General features: G+C 31.8%; 4 protein-coding genes across 10 annotated transcripts in view; 2 read left to right on the top strand and 2 right to left on the bottom strand.

The window, feature by feature from the left end:
* Window positions 1–106: 106 nt before the first annotated feature.
* Window positions 107–2,083, top strand: LOC143355484 (uncharacterized). Its single transcript, XM_076790307.1, has 4 exons — window positions 107–295; window positions 396–1,252; window positions 1,337–1,573; window positions 1,655–2,083. The coding sequence occupies exons 1-4, from the start codon at window positions 218–220 to the stop codon at window positions 1,866–1,868; spliced, it is 1,386 nt and encodes a 461-aa protein (XP_076646422.1). The 5' UTR covers window positions 107–217; the 3' UTR covers window positions 1,869–2,083.
* A 151-nt stretch (window positions 2,084–2,234) lies between these two features.
* On the bottom strand, window positions 2,235–7,194 carry Mus301 (mutagen-sensitive 301). Of its 3 annotated transcripts, XM_076790298.1 has the most exons (17): window positions 6,691–7,194; window positions 6,460–6,604; window positions 6,331–6,381; window positions 6,074–6,252; window positions 5,834–6,010; window positions 5,666–5,762; window positions 5,183–5,379; window positions 4,957–5,102; window positions 4,612–4,846; window positions 4,399–4,539; window positions 3,612–4,035; window positions 3,372–3,529; window positions 3,199–3,294; window positions 2,966–3,139; window positions 2,785–2,898; window positions 2,555–2,689; window positions 2,235–2,473 (listed from the first exon to the last, which is right to left on the bottom strand). In XM_076790298.1, exons 1-17 carry the CDS (start codon window positions 7,084–7,086, stop codon window positions 2,381–2,383), a joined length of 2,958 nt encoding a protein of 985 aa, XP_076646413.1. In that variant the 5' UTR covers window positions 7,087–7,194; the 3' UTR covers window positions 2,235–2,380. The 3 variants fall into 3 exon arrangements, with proteins under 3 accessions (XP_076646413.1, XP_076646412.1, XP_076646414.1); XM_076790297.1 differs by having other exon boundaries at window positions 6,331–6,604; XM_076790299.1 differs by lacking the exons at window positions 2,555–2,689; window positions 2,785–2,898; window positions 2,966–3,139 and having other exon boundaries at window positions 6,331–6,604.
* A 176-nt stretch (window positions 7,195–7,370) lies between these two features.
* On the top strand, window positions 7,371–11,205 carry L(2)k09848 (WD repeat domain 74 lethal (2) k09848). Its single transcript, XM_076790308.1, has 8 exons — window positions 7,371–7,555; window positions 7,884–8,031; window positions 8,124–8,219; window positions 8,307–8,613; window positions 8,689–8,786; window positions 8,952–9,153; window positions 9,247–9,513; window positions 9,591–11,205. Exons 1-8 carry the CDS (start codon window positions 7,498–7,500, stop codon window positions 9,651–9,653), a joined length of 1,239 nt encoding a protein of 412 aa, XP_076646423.1. The 5' UTR covers window positions 7,371–7,497; the 3' UTR covers window positions 9,654–11,205.
* The window catches only part of Snf4agamma (SNF4/AMP-activated protein kinase gamma subunit), a 143,610-nt gene continuing 138,487 nt past the window's right edge, over window positions 10,093–15,215 (bottom strand). For 4 of the 5 annotated variants that reach the window (XM_076790293.1, XM_076790294.1, XM_076790296.1 and 1 more), the window contains 6 exons: window positions 15,015–15,167; window positions 14,748–14,926; window positions 14,067–14,270; window positions 13,834–13,980; window positions 13,657–13,750; window positions 10,093–13,427 (listed from right to left, as the gene is read on the bottom strand). In XM_076790293.1, the coding sequence (XP_076646408.1) occupies window positions 13,147–13,427; window positions 13,657–13,750; window positions 13,834–13,980; window positions 14,067–14,270; window positions 14,748–14,926; window positions 15,015–15,167 (1,058 nt within the window). In that variant the 3' untranslated portion in view covers window positions 10,093–13,146. The remainder of the gene's footprint in view (window positions 13,428–13,656; window positions 13,751–13,833; window positions 13,981–14,066; window positions 14,271–14,747; window positions 14,927–15,014; window positions 15,168–15,215) is intronic. The other variant, XM_076790295.1, reaches the window with a different exon arrangement.

Raw genomic sequence — 15,215 nt, 5'->3', positions numbered from 1 at the left:
TATATCGGGAACGCCGAAATCCCGGGCGTGAGCACTCTCCTATCCTCTCTGCCTGAGGTTGGTATATTGTCCATTCCTATATGTACATATGTAGGTGACAATAGGTGAACAGTTTGTTTATGAATCCGTTAGGTTAGATATGCGATTGTTTTCTAAATTTTACGAAATAAGAATTGATACACTTTCTGACTAAAGGCTCCACGTGCACGCGAAGGAAATGGGAAAGAAACTAAAAAAGTATACTTCTAACAAAAAGAGAACTGTTAAAAACCTCGATGAAGAAAATATTTCTAAGGTAAATTATTGGGTATTTTTTGGTTTTTATATCGCTCAAAGGAACAATTACAAATATTACAATATTACAGTCATTATACACGGTTAACTTTTTTTTTTAGAAAAGAAAGCAAGTAGTTAAAGATCAAAAGAATTGTAAATCTGCTAAGGTCAAGGATCAAAATGTAAAATTTAAAAACAAACATAAGAAGAGCACACAGAATCTTAAAAAAAAATTTAAAAAGTTACAGAAAAATGATGGAACCCATTCATCTTTTAGTTTTGTTAATTCTAATGTTGCAAACGTAACCACTATAAAAAAGAAGATTAAGGGCAATGAAACCAAGAGTCAAAATAAAATTGAAAGAAAACAAGGAAACGTTCAGAAAGCTGTAAAGATCAAAAAGTCAAAACATAGTGAAAATCAGTCTTTCAAACAAACTAATAAAAAGACAAAAAATGTCATAGCACTTGTGAAGCAAGCAAAAGACTCTCTGTTGCTAAATGCAAAGGAAATAAACAATGGCAAGCACAAGAAGGTAAAGAGACAAAAGCAAATTGTAAGTAATGACGAAGTAGCAAAAGTGAATTCGTTAGCATGGAAGAAAAGGAAAGAAAAGGAAAAGAAACCTTTAGTCCCTTCCTCAGAAAAGAGTAAAAACTCTAACATAACATTAAAACACTGTAATTTGGATATCAAAAAATTAGAAGAAATGCTTACTGCTAAACAAACACAGATAAAGACAAAGAAAGAAAACTTAAAAACAAAACCTTTAAGAGAAAGAATGATGTCTAAATTAAGAGCATCCAGATTTAGGTATTTGAATGAAACAATGTATGGCAGTGAAAGTTCTGAATCAAAAAAGTACTTTAAAGATGATCCAGATGCATTTAAAGCATACCATGAGGGATACAAACAGCAAGTTGCACAATGGCCATTAAATCCTCTTGATGTTATAATATCATCTATTAAGAAAATGTTAGTAAACAGTCCAGAAAAATTATATGAATTAAGTTTTAATCTATAAATTTAGACCTTATTCTTCTAATATTAATATTGCAGGCCAAAGGATTATGTTATTGCAGACTTTGGTTGTGGCGAAGCAAGACTCGCTGCTTCTGTTACCCAACAAGTACATTCTTTCGATTTTATTTCTTTGAACAAAAATGTAACTGTATGTGATGTAGCACATACTCCTTTATTAACTAATGGTGTACACGTGGTTGTGTTCTGTTTGTCTCTTATGGGAACTAATCTAAAAGATTACATTATAGAAGCAAATAGGATTCTTAAAAAAGAGTAAGTATTCACAATAATTAATATAAATATTGAATGTTACAGTTTGAACTCAATTGAAATTGATATAAAATGTGTTTCCAGCGGTATTTTGAAAATAGCTGAAGTTGAAAGTCGATTTGACAGAGTAGAAGATTTTATAAAAGTATTAAGTGGATATGGTTTTAAAAATACTTTAAAAGATTTGTCCCATAATTTGTTCTACTTCTTAGATTTTAAAAAGGAAAAAGACATAGGTGGTAAAAAATCCAAATTATCCCCTATTACTTTGAAACCATGTTTATATAAGAAACGTTAAAGTTTAAAAAACATGGAGAAGTATTGCTGAATGTCATTAAATACTAAATTTATGAAGTGTTTGTTTTAATAAAGTTGTTATTTTTATGTTTGTTACATTTTACAAAATGAGTATAATTAGATTATAAATATAATATTTGTACCACAATGGCTCGATATCACATATCCTTAATGCAATATCAATCACATTTTGGATTTTTAATGTATGTGCCTGCTTAAACAATGTGTTGTTCTTGAAACACATTGATCTGTTTGGCACAATATGCAACTAATGCATATACACGAAATGAAACATTTTCTGCATGAAACACATCAAACATTAAATGTTGTGTTGCTGTGTTTTTGCTAACATGAAATATTTTAACCATTTTTGCATATAAATAAAAATTCAGTAGTTTATTGTCACAAGTACAAAAATAAATTAACAATGTATGTACAAAAATTAACTTTCTGTGAACCTTCAGTTCGTATTCATGTAAATTCTCACTTTGTACAATAGCTTGTAATAAAAAATTAGCAATTTATGTTTAAAGTATTCATATCTATACCATCTAGAATGTCTTCTGTTTCATCTTGAAGGTCTTCTATTTTTTTCAATATTAATAACTGTAAGATAAAAGAGGTTGAAGTTAACGTTTTGATTTGGAAATATTAACTACAGATATGTTTAATATGAAAAATGATTACTTTAGCAGCTTCGACAATTTGTATTGATGCCTTTTTACTTAAATATGGAATTCTTTCTTGTAAATCTGTTGCTTTTACTTTAGCTATACACTGTAACGTTTTATAGCCTGCATTGTACAATTGACGTGCTCTTCCCTATGTAAAAAAATATCTTGTAAAAATATCTTGTTCCCTATGTAAAGAAAATACATTGATGGCCGTTGTATGAAATATGTTGTCAATTAACTTACAATTTTAACTAGTGGTAACTCCATTAATACCTCCAACTCCAATGGACAGCAATAAGATAACCGTTTACTAAACGTTCCTAACAGATCTCTAAATGCCCAAAATTCATCCAACTCCTAAAATGGTTGGTAATCAGCTTTCACAAAAGATAATCTTATAAATAAAACTAATCCAGTAATTTACCTGACAAAATCGAACTACAGACGAAGCAAACGAAGACACTGCAGTTAAAAGGTTTTGTATAATACCCCGATCTACTTGATATTTGTCTGCTACTCTATAAACTGCGTGTTGTGTCCACAAGTCGTACAATATTAATGTCACATAAAATCGTTGAATTACTCTTGGCTGTACAGTCTGTTAGATACGAAACAATGTACATAAACTATTTAATGCAATGAAAACTAATGTATTACCTTGGGCATTATACCATCGCGTATTTTCATTATAGATGTCTCATTAACTCCAAGAAGTCTTGCTGTTTTCATTTGAGTCTCTGATAAATTAGTGACCTAAAAATATATGATAAAAACTTTAAACAATATACATAAAAATAGACGTTATAACATGTAAAAAGAGAATAGATTACCACATCGTAATAAATGGATCCATGTGGTTTTATTTGAGATACAATATCGTACGGAGTAACAAGGTATAAAAGATGCAAATAATCGAGAATAATTAAATGATCCTGTGCTTTTTGTAAATCAGCATATAATGTATATGCAGTCTCTATATCTATATTACCTGCAACATGAAACTAAATTTAAGACAAAGAGAACTGCAAAACATTTTGATACTTTGTTTATTATAAGTATGTTAAGTGAACCTTTCATAGATGCTCGACCCAGATTACAAAGCTCTAATTCAGTTTCACTCAGTAACATAACAACTTTCTTTTTCTTGCTATTTGTTTCTGTAATTTTATCAGCACAGTCTTCATTTTGCGATGGGATGATAACACTTACATTCGGTTTGAACCCTACACAACTACTTTGATTCTTTTTCACTTTCATAACACCACTTTTTAGAAATTCTGTTACAGCTTGGTCTGTAATCTGTTTTGTATTAACATTTAAACGTTCTTGTTGAATATTGAGTAAAGTCTTTCCTGCCAGTTTATGTAAATCGGATCTAGTTTTTGCTATAGAAAACAATGTAGCACTTAAAATTAAATTATTAATGCCTCTATCTCTGTTTACATGTAATTTACTTAAAGACTCATCCATATTAGACGTTAAAAGTTCTTTCACCTGCGTAACAAAGCGAAATAAGAAAGTTAAATAATGATTAAACTTATATAGTACATTGAGATTACCCTGAACTCACCGATACGATTTCATAAATACCGAATTTTGCCGACAGTATCTACTCATCGACACGTTTGAATCACCGATATCATCGACAATGTTCCTGAATATAATTTTCGTATAAGGGTAGAACGAATATTGTTCGTTATACGCACTAGAAATCGACTATCCGACATGAATGTTGACATTGTCGACAAAACTCGGTGTCGATAAAAACATTGTCGATGATCTCAAGATGTCGATGAAATTATGTCGGTGAGGTCAAGGTAATCCAATGCATTGTACTAGAAGACATAACATTATTACTTTTGATAATTCATGGTTTTTACATATTAGTATACTTTCTCCAATATTTCCCATACCAGCACGACCAGCTCTTCCAATCATTTGTTTGTATCTACTTAAATTCAAAAATTGATTGCCTACGTATGGACTTCTTAGTATTACCTGCAATATTTATCAAAATCAGAAGCCGCAAGTAATTTTTAATGATACAGAGAAAGTGACATAATAAAGTACCCTTCTGGCTGGTAAATTTACTCCAGCAGCTAACGTTGAGGTGCAACATATAACGCAGAGGATTCCGGCTCTAAAAGCGTCCTCCAATAACCGTCTTTCTTCGGCTGTAAGACCAGAGTGATGATAAGCGACACCAAATTTTATAGTTCGACGTAAAATAGGGCAAAGACCTTCCTCGGTTTGAAGTGCGGTCAATAAATTTTGTTTCTCATCCTTCTTATGCTCTTCCAACGATCTAAAATTTATTTACATCATATTTGATTACGTGAAATATAAATTCAGCACTGATATCGACACATTGCAATTGACAATTTCGAAGTTGAATTTCAGAAAATTATATATCACCTGAATAAAACTTTGGTTAACAACAAGGCAACATTTTCACAATTCTTACGACCAGAACAGAATATGAGACAAGATTCTTGTGGAATTACATCCATCACTAAACCTCCAATTCTATCTGGATCTATGACTGCTGCATTGTTTGAATACTTGTTAAACAAAAATGCGATTAAGAACTAGCTATTAAATGTTTTTCCATTATTAAATACATTGAAGTAAATAAACGTACGCGATAGTTAATTTTTTTTGGATCTGTTAAAAGATCTTCAGATTTCAAGTCAACCAGCCAAATGTCATCATCACACTTGACATACTCTTTTATTTCAATGGGTCTAAAATTTCCAGTATATAAATCTGCATTTAAAAATTCAGAAATTTCTTTCAAGTTGCCTATTGTTGCGCTCATTCCGATAATTTGAATGCGTTCTGAAACATGTATTAGATTATATCAAACAGGATGTCTCCAAACTGATGACAACAGTTACAAACTGTGAAAATTTACACGAAAAAAATAGATAGTTCCTTTAGATTAGATAGATCCTTTTAGATTATAAAAGTTTTTGCTTTTTTATATCCTAGCTAAAATGCCAATATTTTACTTAACATTTCTACTTATTATAAAAACGAATATACGTATGACAGATGAATGGTCAATATCGATTTTTTTCACTAACTACAATTTATGTAATATGTTTTATATTTTCCTTGTTACCATTAACATATAATGCTGTTGTTAAGAGAACTTCTAATGTAGCTCCCCTTCCATTTTCACCAAGTAAATGCAATTCGTCCACAACCATGAGACCAATCTAGAATGTTTTTTAAGCAAATGTAATATATACCACACCTTGCCACTTTCTTTCAGGATACTATTACTTACTTCATTCAAACGATTTTCTTCAATTAAACTGTTGATTAAACTCAATGCCTTCTCTATAGTGCATATATATATACTATTTTTTTTCCGACGTTTTTTTGGTGGATAATGGCCTTTTGCTGCTGCATATTCTTCGATTAAAAAATTGAATTCTAATGCAAACGGTGCCATTGCTTCAACCTATAAATTACAAATAAATAGTATGGTAATCTATATCATTGTATTGAACAAATCGATACCTACCTTTTCTTGTACTATAGCAACAAATGGTAATATAAATATTGCATTTTTTTTGTTACATATGATTTCTTTCAACATTAATATTTCTGCAACTAAAGTTTTACCACCGCTTGTCGGAAGAGCATAAATTAAATTCTTTCTTATTTTTAATGCATCTGAACTTAAACACTCATCCTGCCATTCTATAAACATTAAATAATAATTGTGAATACATCCAATAATGTGACCTATGAAAAACAGTGTACTACTATACCACTTACTATAGACTTTATCAATACCCCTAATTTTTAAGATAAGGTCTTTTACAGTATCTGGTAAACCATAAAATGTACAATCTTCTTTTGAATTTGCATTGATAGTATTCGAATATTGTTTGTTTATTTTCTCACTTTCTGAACAGCGTATTTTATTTGGAGTATTATTGTCGTTGCCAATGCTGTGTCTCTTTAATATATTTATACCTTTGCTCTTATTACTAGACCCACATATAGAAACTGTTTCTTCAATACGATTTTCAAATTTTGGAGTACGAACCTATCATATCAAAAATAGGTAATAAAATGCGATTAAAATAAATACAGGTAAAGATAAATTAGTCTGCCGATAGAGAAATATGTAACCTGGCTAACATGATCCAAGGTATCATTTTTCTCGTTAGAAGCAATCAATTGTGTAAATGATGCACTAAAAAATGTTTCATCTTGCCATTGATTAGTTTCTTTGCTAATTTTACAAGAGGTATTTAAGAAACTTTTCTCATGAATTCTTCCTTCTGAATCATTAATGTCACAATCTGGTAAACTTTCAGATACATCATTTATTTCAACTATATCACAAACACTCCATTCGTGTTCAAAATTATTTAAAGTTTTTTCGTGTACACCAGGGCTGATAGACGATATTTCATTAGCTCCTTTTTCTATTCCAATATTGTTTAATATTGTATCATCCATAGAAAGAATCGAATTAATAGCTTGTAACGATGAAGTTTCACTTTTGGTTATTTGTTTATACATGATTGTTCGCGAAGATTTATAGAGTGTATAATTATTTCATTATCAACTATAGGGAACATAAATAGGCACTACATAATATCACAGACGGGGTATCGTCTGTGCTGTTACGGCTGCTACCACTACTACATACATAACTCTATATACATAAGCGAAAGCGGTTAGGTTATGTTTGACTACTTAACCGAAGTTTGTTTTTATGAAGTTCTTCTAACTTCAGACTGTCGTTTTATACCTTCGGAATTGCGTGAAGTGTACATAGAATGATGTATCGATTGTTCATCCACAGATTAGGAACACCTTCATGTGAAATGTTTTGTAGTGTTTTGTGGTAAACAGTATTGAGTTACCACATGGTTAACTTTACATCGTTTCTAAGTTTTGCATATTATTTACAGTTCATACTTTTCGAAAATGTGTTCGAAAGACAATTATGATATTTACACAGGCTGTAAATCAGGCGTCTTCAAAGGTAATTATAAGTTTTAATTGCAATTTACTACTTTTAAACAACACATACATCGACTGGTTAACTCAAAAAATTCAATTATACGTCTTTAGTTTCATTAAAAAGAATTTGTTATACTGCTTACTGGTAGTAATGTATGATAGTACTATATTACTATTATCAGTCAACTTTTGAATCTATTTATCACCTTCATATAAATATATTGTAATTTTGCTGGATGTCGCCAAGTATTACGATCAAAAAATTATTGAACACTAATACATTAATCCAAATTTGAAAGAAATAACTAACTAGAAAATCTGTTAATTGAACTTTAAACCCTTATTTACAGGTATAAAAATAGAGAAAGAACAATGTATCATGCAAAATATACAAAGTTTAGTATCTATAACTGACAACGACAGTGTCACAGCAATTTCATGGGGTGATAACGAAGAAAAAGAAATTTTGATTGCCTGTGGAACGAAAGAAATTAGGAGGTTATATATGTATATTAAGTAACTTACCAATCACACAGTGGTTAAGCTTTTCGACTATACCAATAAATATTTCAACTCCTTTTGGTTCACAGTGTAAAGGTTTATGATACGGAATGTTCAACATTTACATGTTCATTTTTCTGCAATGTTGGCACAGGAAAAGTGAATGGCATATCGCGATATGATGAGTAAGTAATTATTTTTTGAAAAAGTAAATGCCCTCTGCGTAAAATGCTTTACAATAAAATGTTACATTTACATAATGGATATTTTAGAGCAATTCTGACTGCAGTTCAATCTGGAGAAGTAAAACTATGGCGATTCAAAGATGGGGACGGAATATTAATAAATGCTGGTGAAGATTTAGAAAGAATGCGCCATTCTAAAATAGACAAAAGTATAATAGCTACTGGGGGTAAAGAGAACATACTAAAATTATTCGATTTAGGCAGACAAGAACAAGTATTTGCAGCGAAACGTTTACCCAATGATTGGTTAAATTTGCCAGTGGGTATTTGGATTTCTGATATTGATTTCCTTCCTGGCACAGAACAAGTTGTCACAGTCGGCAGATATGGACATGTACGAAATTCGCAATTTATAAAAGACTTCTATTATTGCATTCAAACTTATAAAAGTCTCGTTTGTTTATTGAAGGTACAATTGTATGACCCAAAAACACAGAGACGGCCTGTTGTAAATTTGGAAGTCAAAGATGAAGCACTTACAACTTTAGCTGTTACATCAAGAGAAAAGTGGGTAAAAGAAACAATTAGATCGTGAATTATAAGAACAGAGACGAAGTGAAAATTCATTTTTATGATTGAGAATATTGATTAAATTCAAATGAAGATGAAAACCAAACTGTAGTAACTACAAATGCAAAGAGATAATATGTAATGTTTTTTTTTTTATTGTAGACAAATTATAGTAGGATCTGGCAAAGGTAAAATGAACCTTGTGGACTTAAGAAAACCAGCTAAAGTGTTAAACACATACAAAGGTTTTGCTGGTGCTGTGACTGGTATAACTTGCAGTACAACTGAGCCTTACATCGTTAGTGTTAGTTTAGATAGATACTTACGAGTACACCATATGAATACAAAGAAATTATTAAAAAAGGTAATTTATTCTGAAATGCAATACGAATAAGCAGATAACCTATTTATAAAGTGGGACTGCATTTACAAATTCTTTTTTTATTGTATGTTTCAGATTTATTCGACTTCAAAGATGTCATGTATGTTATTGCGTTCAGGTTTTTCATTACCAGAGGAAAGTCAAATTACCGAAAATGGTGAACGAATGCATAATGATAGAAATAGCGAATACAATAATAGCACAAATAAAAAGAATGGAAAAACAGCTGTAGATAGTGATTCAGAGTACGATATGTTGTTCGAAAATATGCAAGTAATCAATAATAGAGAAGATAAGAAATTGATCAAAAGAAAAAAAGTTATTAGTTTAGATAACGAAACGGTAAGTAATTTAATATAAGCATTAGAATGAATGTTTAAGAAAATAATACAATTTTAATTGTATTGTTTTATGTATAGCTTGTGTCTAAGGCTGCTTCAAGAAAATACGAATCCAAAAGAAGAAAACCTAATTATTCTTAGCAAGTGTAAATAATTATAAGACATTAGTGATATACGTGAGTAAACAAACTCACAAATTATCAATAAAACCAGTTCTTATTTTTTAATCAATTTCTTTGACTGTATTATGTGTGTATGTAAATATGTACATACCTGTTATTTACTAGATTTCTCAATGATTTTACTATTATATCAAAATCAGCTTAAAAATCTTATTTTGTATAATAATCTTAAAAGGAATTATTAGATTGTTTGTTGGGACTGACTTGCTGGCTCACGATTGCAATTGCAGTTGTTATTAAAAAGATTTGTTAAGAAATCGTTAGCTTTTTAAAAACAAGGTAATTACAAGGTAGATAAGTAATCTGTTACGATGCGTGGAAACATAAACTTGAAATACAACAAGGATAGAAATCCGAGTACATAATAAGGCGTAGAGAAATGATTAAAAACGTTAAAATAAAATGTTTCTGTTATGATGTATTTTATCACTCAGCAATTTGCTTTTTTCCATTTGTAACTTACACGTATGTACGAGGGACATGAATAATACGCTAATCGTTTTTTCTTTCCGTCTTGGATATACGGCACTGAGACGCGACTGAAGTGTACTGCCTAATTTTATTCGATTAATTTTTTTTATTGTACAATTTATTTCTTAATACCTTGTCTATATATAGTTTTGGTTCGCAAATGCAGCGTACGCCGAGTTCAATGATTTTCTCGAGTGTGATAACACTTACCGCAATCCCGTTTTCTCTCAGGATCATCGTAAATTGTGCTTTTCAACGCGGTTCGTAATATATTGAAGTCGGGTCCGCTGCAGGACGTAGGCTACTCGTAAATCTTTTTTTATGTCTAGAAACTAGAAAAAAGTGAACGTGACAACTCGCAAAGTTGAAACGCATTTTGTACTAAAAGGAAATAACGTTTCGCAACTACAGCACACTAAATCTTATTCGGCTATAATTTCTTTTCAGCTGTACAAAAATCATTGTCCACTACGCCTTCCGATAATACTAACGCAAACTTGCTTTTATCCTGACTGGGCTTATATCTGAAATGGAATAGCTTTCTTTTCTTTTTTTTTAACTCTTATCCTCGTTAACGTACCTAGGAATAAATTCACTAAATTACAGGCACTGTCTCCTTCAAGATCGAGTAGGTGGTTTCTTTTGTTACTCGTACTTCTACAGAGCAAAATGGAGCTTTGCGCCGAATAGGAAACCACGTTCCTTGGGCACAGAGGCCATTTTATATACAAATTTTCACATATAGATGTAACACACAGATCTTCGCGTTCCATTTTTCTTCGTGCAGTAAGCGTAGAATAAAGAAATATTTCGTGACGAAACTATCATAGTTTCTTCGGTTGATCGTGTTCGCATATGAATGCTTTCTACCACTTATTTTGTCGAGATTATGTATACATAATTTTTCTCTCTCTTTTTTTTTTTTTTTAAATAGAATCCAGTTTCGGTACATTTTCAACCATTATATAGCATACTTATACATTATACAAAAACAAATATAAGGATCAACATGACGTCAATTTGATGTGAAATTATTTGTATTCGTCCAGAAAATATTTGTCTGAAATAATCATTGATTACACTTGCGAATTCACAATGAGATAATATGTGAATGCAAGACTTTCACTTCACAATTCATGTTACGCCGATTACAATTTCATTCTTTGTTATACAATAATACAGAATTTTGGTCAGAGATCACATAAAAACCTTGTGATACGTTATTCTTCACGTAAAGCAGATACAAACGGAATATAAGTGTTCAAAGGATGTAAAATTAAGTTAAATTATTACACATGTACACACAAATCTAAAATACGTGTAAAATGAATATTTTCACAATCAAACTGTTTTGTAAGTAACTTGAGTAAAGTACTGCGGATACCTCTAAATATTTAAAGCATTGATTAAAAGATTGGTGGCAGCGCATGCTCAAGGTAAGAAAAGATTTCATATACCAATGCTTTGTAGGCCTGACACTTACTATTTAGTGATAGCTCTTGTAAATGTATTTTGTGACATACACAAAATAATGACATAAAAATCTAATGAAAGATTGCAGCTTAAATACATACAAGCATTTCCCTCCTGTAGACAAATCTTTTTTGAAGGTGTATAGCTGTATCAAAACAATAGTTCATACCGTAATTATTATTCATATTTCATTAAATCCATTCGATAATTATATCATAGTCGATTAATAACGTAAAATCAGAAGCACCAAATTGGTTTTTTTCTTGTGAAATGTGTATCATGCTGTGCCATTAAGTAAATTTGTAAGACTGGACTGTGGTACTATGCATTCCAGTTTCTAATTAAATCTTAAGCGTCCAATGTGAAACATTCTTGGACAAAGGAACTATAAATCATAAACAATCGAATCGGATGCACATGTTTAGAGACTTTTCATTAAAACTATAGTATTCGTTTCATTAAGGGTATTGCATGGAAGGCCTTTGTAAAAATGGGGTCCATATTTATTCCTTATACGGAGAAACGCTCATTATCTTTTTCCTCTTCTCATTTATCCCAGCCGCCAAATACTTTTTAGTATACAGCTACTATTTCTTTCATATTTTGTGTACACGTCTATTAAACAAAGTACAGTGAATTCCCGTTGCAAGTCAGTGCCAGCTTCGCGGTTGGGAGTTATTTGCAACTACCCACACCACCGCGGGGTATACCCCGCTCTCGAGATTTGCTGTCCGTTTCTACGTGCAACATTGTATCGGAGAAAGACATTTTCTCAGCCTTCTTGTCACTATCGACAGTGACTCTTGAGTTTCCAGCGTGTACTGTGTATTTCAAATGCAATGTTCGGCGAGAACCACAGATTTCGTCTAATTGTCAGTCGCCAGAACCGCGCAACTGACTTATGACGAGAATTCACTGTATGTTATATTTAAATCTTTAACCGGAAATAAAATACAAAGGTTTCAATATGAAAAAGCACAGTAGCATTATAAATATAAAGGACGAAACAGTTATTTCTTTTCGCGAAATTCTTTTTGAAACATTCCCAGTGTACGATAGAAGAAAGGGCGTGGAGAATTCATACCCTGAGCAATTAATGGCGTAGCGATCGTTCCTGGCAAGAAGCTCGAACGTCTATGCTGAGTAGCATTTGTACCATAAAAAATTAAGCTTACTCAACCTTATACATTACGCAGCGTCGCGCATTTCATTATTGTTTGTCGCGTCCAGTAAAATTCGTTCACAAACATTCGCGCTCAACATGGTATATAATAACGCCTGGTGTAACAATTCTCATCTCTAACTGGTTCGATGAGCACAAAATAATCGTTTCGTGTGTTTTTCATGAATTTTTAAGACAAGTGCAATCGCGAGTATTAAAAACGGATGAAAAATACACGCTTGTTCATTCGCTGCTTACCGCTGTTCCACTGTAAACTTAATCTTAATTTCACAGTGATAAACCGGTCACAATATCATGCTCAATGGCACGATAGACTTGCGTTGCCTCATTCTCCCCCTGACACAGTTACTTCCCTCCATGCAGTTTCTTGAGACTGATTTACTAAATTAGATTGAGGTTCAGACATATCTGACGCTGCTGGACTCAGCGGTGGACTAGGTGTCGCGGGTGCTCCTTCGGATTGGTTTACTTCAGCTGCGTCTGGTTCAGCTTCTTGTTCACCATCGGGAAGAGAAGCTTCCAACTGCACAGAACTCGGAGTCTTTGATAGAGAGTCCTGTGCTCTTAACGATATAGAACTATTTTTATTGCTACTGCCATCCTCACCTGCAAATTATTATCGGTTGTTATAGCTATTGTTCTTTCAATATTGTTAACGCGTTGACTGTCGAGCGTATTTTGTTGGTTTTGCCTCGAGCGCCTGAGTGAAACTGTCCATATTTAGAAGCTCGTTATGTTGGAAAGTTTTGCGAAGTTTATCAGTAGTGATCAACAACATGACAGTCAACGTGTTAATTGTAATAATTTTATGTGAAACTGTAGAAAGTATTCTTACCGCAAGGCCTAAGAACGAGGTAGAAGAGTAGGTCTGATAGAGAAATTATACCAATCACTTTATCATCATCATCAACCACTACTAGCCTATGGACCTAAAAAACAAATATTTCTCGATTTAATAAAATCTATATGGTTACTTTACCTTTTATAAAGGAAACAATGGAAAATAATAAACCTCTGCCCTAACAATTCTTTCCATAACGGTAAACAGCGTTTCATCTAATTTACAACTTTGAACTCCCTCAAACCACTCATTACGATGCTCATTTGCTTCTCTTAATGAAACATCTAGATTGTTATATGTTTTCTCTGCAGCTAAATTCTGAAACATTCGAATATGATTATTTATGTATTATAAATTACAAATTTTAAATTCTGGAACTTGAGGAATCATGGTAATATTCTTACAATAACATCAAACTTTGAATAAATGTTGACTAATTTTCCTTCAGTATCGATGATCGGCAATGCTGACACTCTCCTTTCTACAAATTTCTTGAGTGCTAAAATTATGCTAGTTTCTTCGGTTGCAGTTTCAATATTATCAAATGTACCTATCCTTAACTCCCTCAGTGTTTTATTTGTAAATGATGGTTTTGGTAACTCGTGAATCTGTAAGTTGAATCGTTAAAATGAATTTCATATTGTGATATATGTTGTTTGACATTAGTAGACTGCAGACTTTACATGTTTATGACAAAAATAAGAAACTCAAAACAATTAAAATATTAGACGACTTTAAGAATATGATTATATTATTGATAACTTATTATTAGACTCCAAATTTTATGCATTTATGAGAAAAGTGAGTAAATGGTACACCTTAAACATTGAAAAGATTAAAAGACTATATAAAAATATATTATTTTCATTATACTAAAATGATTCATGAAAATTATTTAAACGATTTGTCCTACAATTGATTCACAAACTTTTTATTTTGGATAAAGATCTGGAGTCTACTTATTACAATTACTAAAAGAAAAAATAGATATCTGTGCAGCTCCTGTTTCTTGCAATCGATGCACATAATTTCCATTTTGCATAAAGATCCGCAGTCCAATCATTAGTATCTCGCTATATACTTACATAAAGGAAGAGGAACCTTAGTATTCGTTTATGTGTCAAGATATAGAGAACATTTCCAGTATCTGGGTCTATCACAGGCAAACGATGAATTCTGTTTTGTACAAGAGTCTTAATGGCCTCATACAAAGATGCATCTGGGCCGATGCTTACTAACGGATGAACCTGATCCTTCAAAACTTCTAAAGTAGGAACATGTACAAAATATTGTGTCAATAGCAACTATTATAATCTTATGTCAAGAAACATCTGCAAGAGAAAGATAATTACTTCTCCATGTATCCAATTCATGTTCTTCCAATTCATCCATTGTTACAGATGGGCTGGTGTAATACATTTGCAGAATTTTTATAAAATCTGTTATAGTTAACATCCCCACAAATTCTTGTCTTGAACTGTCCCATAATGGCGCGGCTCTCACACCTATGCAGAAGATTAGTCAGTACAGAAGGAACATCTGAATATTTACAG

Source organism: Halictus rubicundus, chromosome 7, assembly GCF_050948215.1.
Source record: "Halictus rubicundus isolate RS-2024b chromosome 7, iyHalRubi1_principal, whole genome shotgun sequence".
Classification (NCBI taxonomy): Eukaryota; Metazoa; Arthropoda; class Insecta; order Hymenoptera; family Halictidae; genus Halictus; species Halictus rubicundus.
This window is presented reverse-complemented; position numbering and strand designations above follow the sequence as displayed.

What these genes read in the sequence shown, in the direction of transcription:
- Mus301 (XM_076790297.1), bottom strand. Translation starts at nt 7,086, where the DNA reads ATGTATAAACAAATAACCAAAAGTGAAACTTCATCGTTACAAGCTATT. An exon ending in AAGAAAATCGTTTGAATGAA is followed by an intron (nt 5,763 to 5,833) that starts GTAAGTAATAGT and finishes AAAACATTCTAG; the next exon opens with ATTGGTCTCATGGTTGTGGA. An exon ending in AACAGCATTATATGTTAATG is followed by an intron (nt 5,380 to 5,665) that starts GTAACAAGGAAA and finishes TACATGTTTCAG; the next exon opens with AACGCATTCAAATTATCGGA.
- LOC143355484 (XM_076790307.1), top strand. Translation starts at nt 218, where the DNA reads ATGGGAAAGAAACTAAAAAAGTATACTTCTAACAAAAAGAGAACTGTT. An exon ending in ATGAAGAAAATATTTCTAAG is followed by an intron (nt 296 to 395) that starts GTAAATTATTGG and finishes TTTTTTTTTTAG; the next exon opens with AAAAGAAAGCAAGTAGTTAA. An exon ending in ATATCATCTATTAAGAAAAT is followed by an intron (nt 1,253 to 1,336) that starts GTTAGTAAACAG and finishes TTAATATTGCAG; the next exon opens with GCCAAAGGATTATGTTATTG.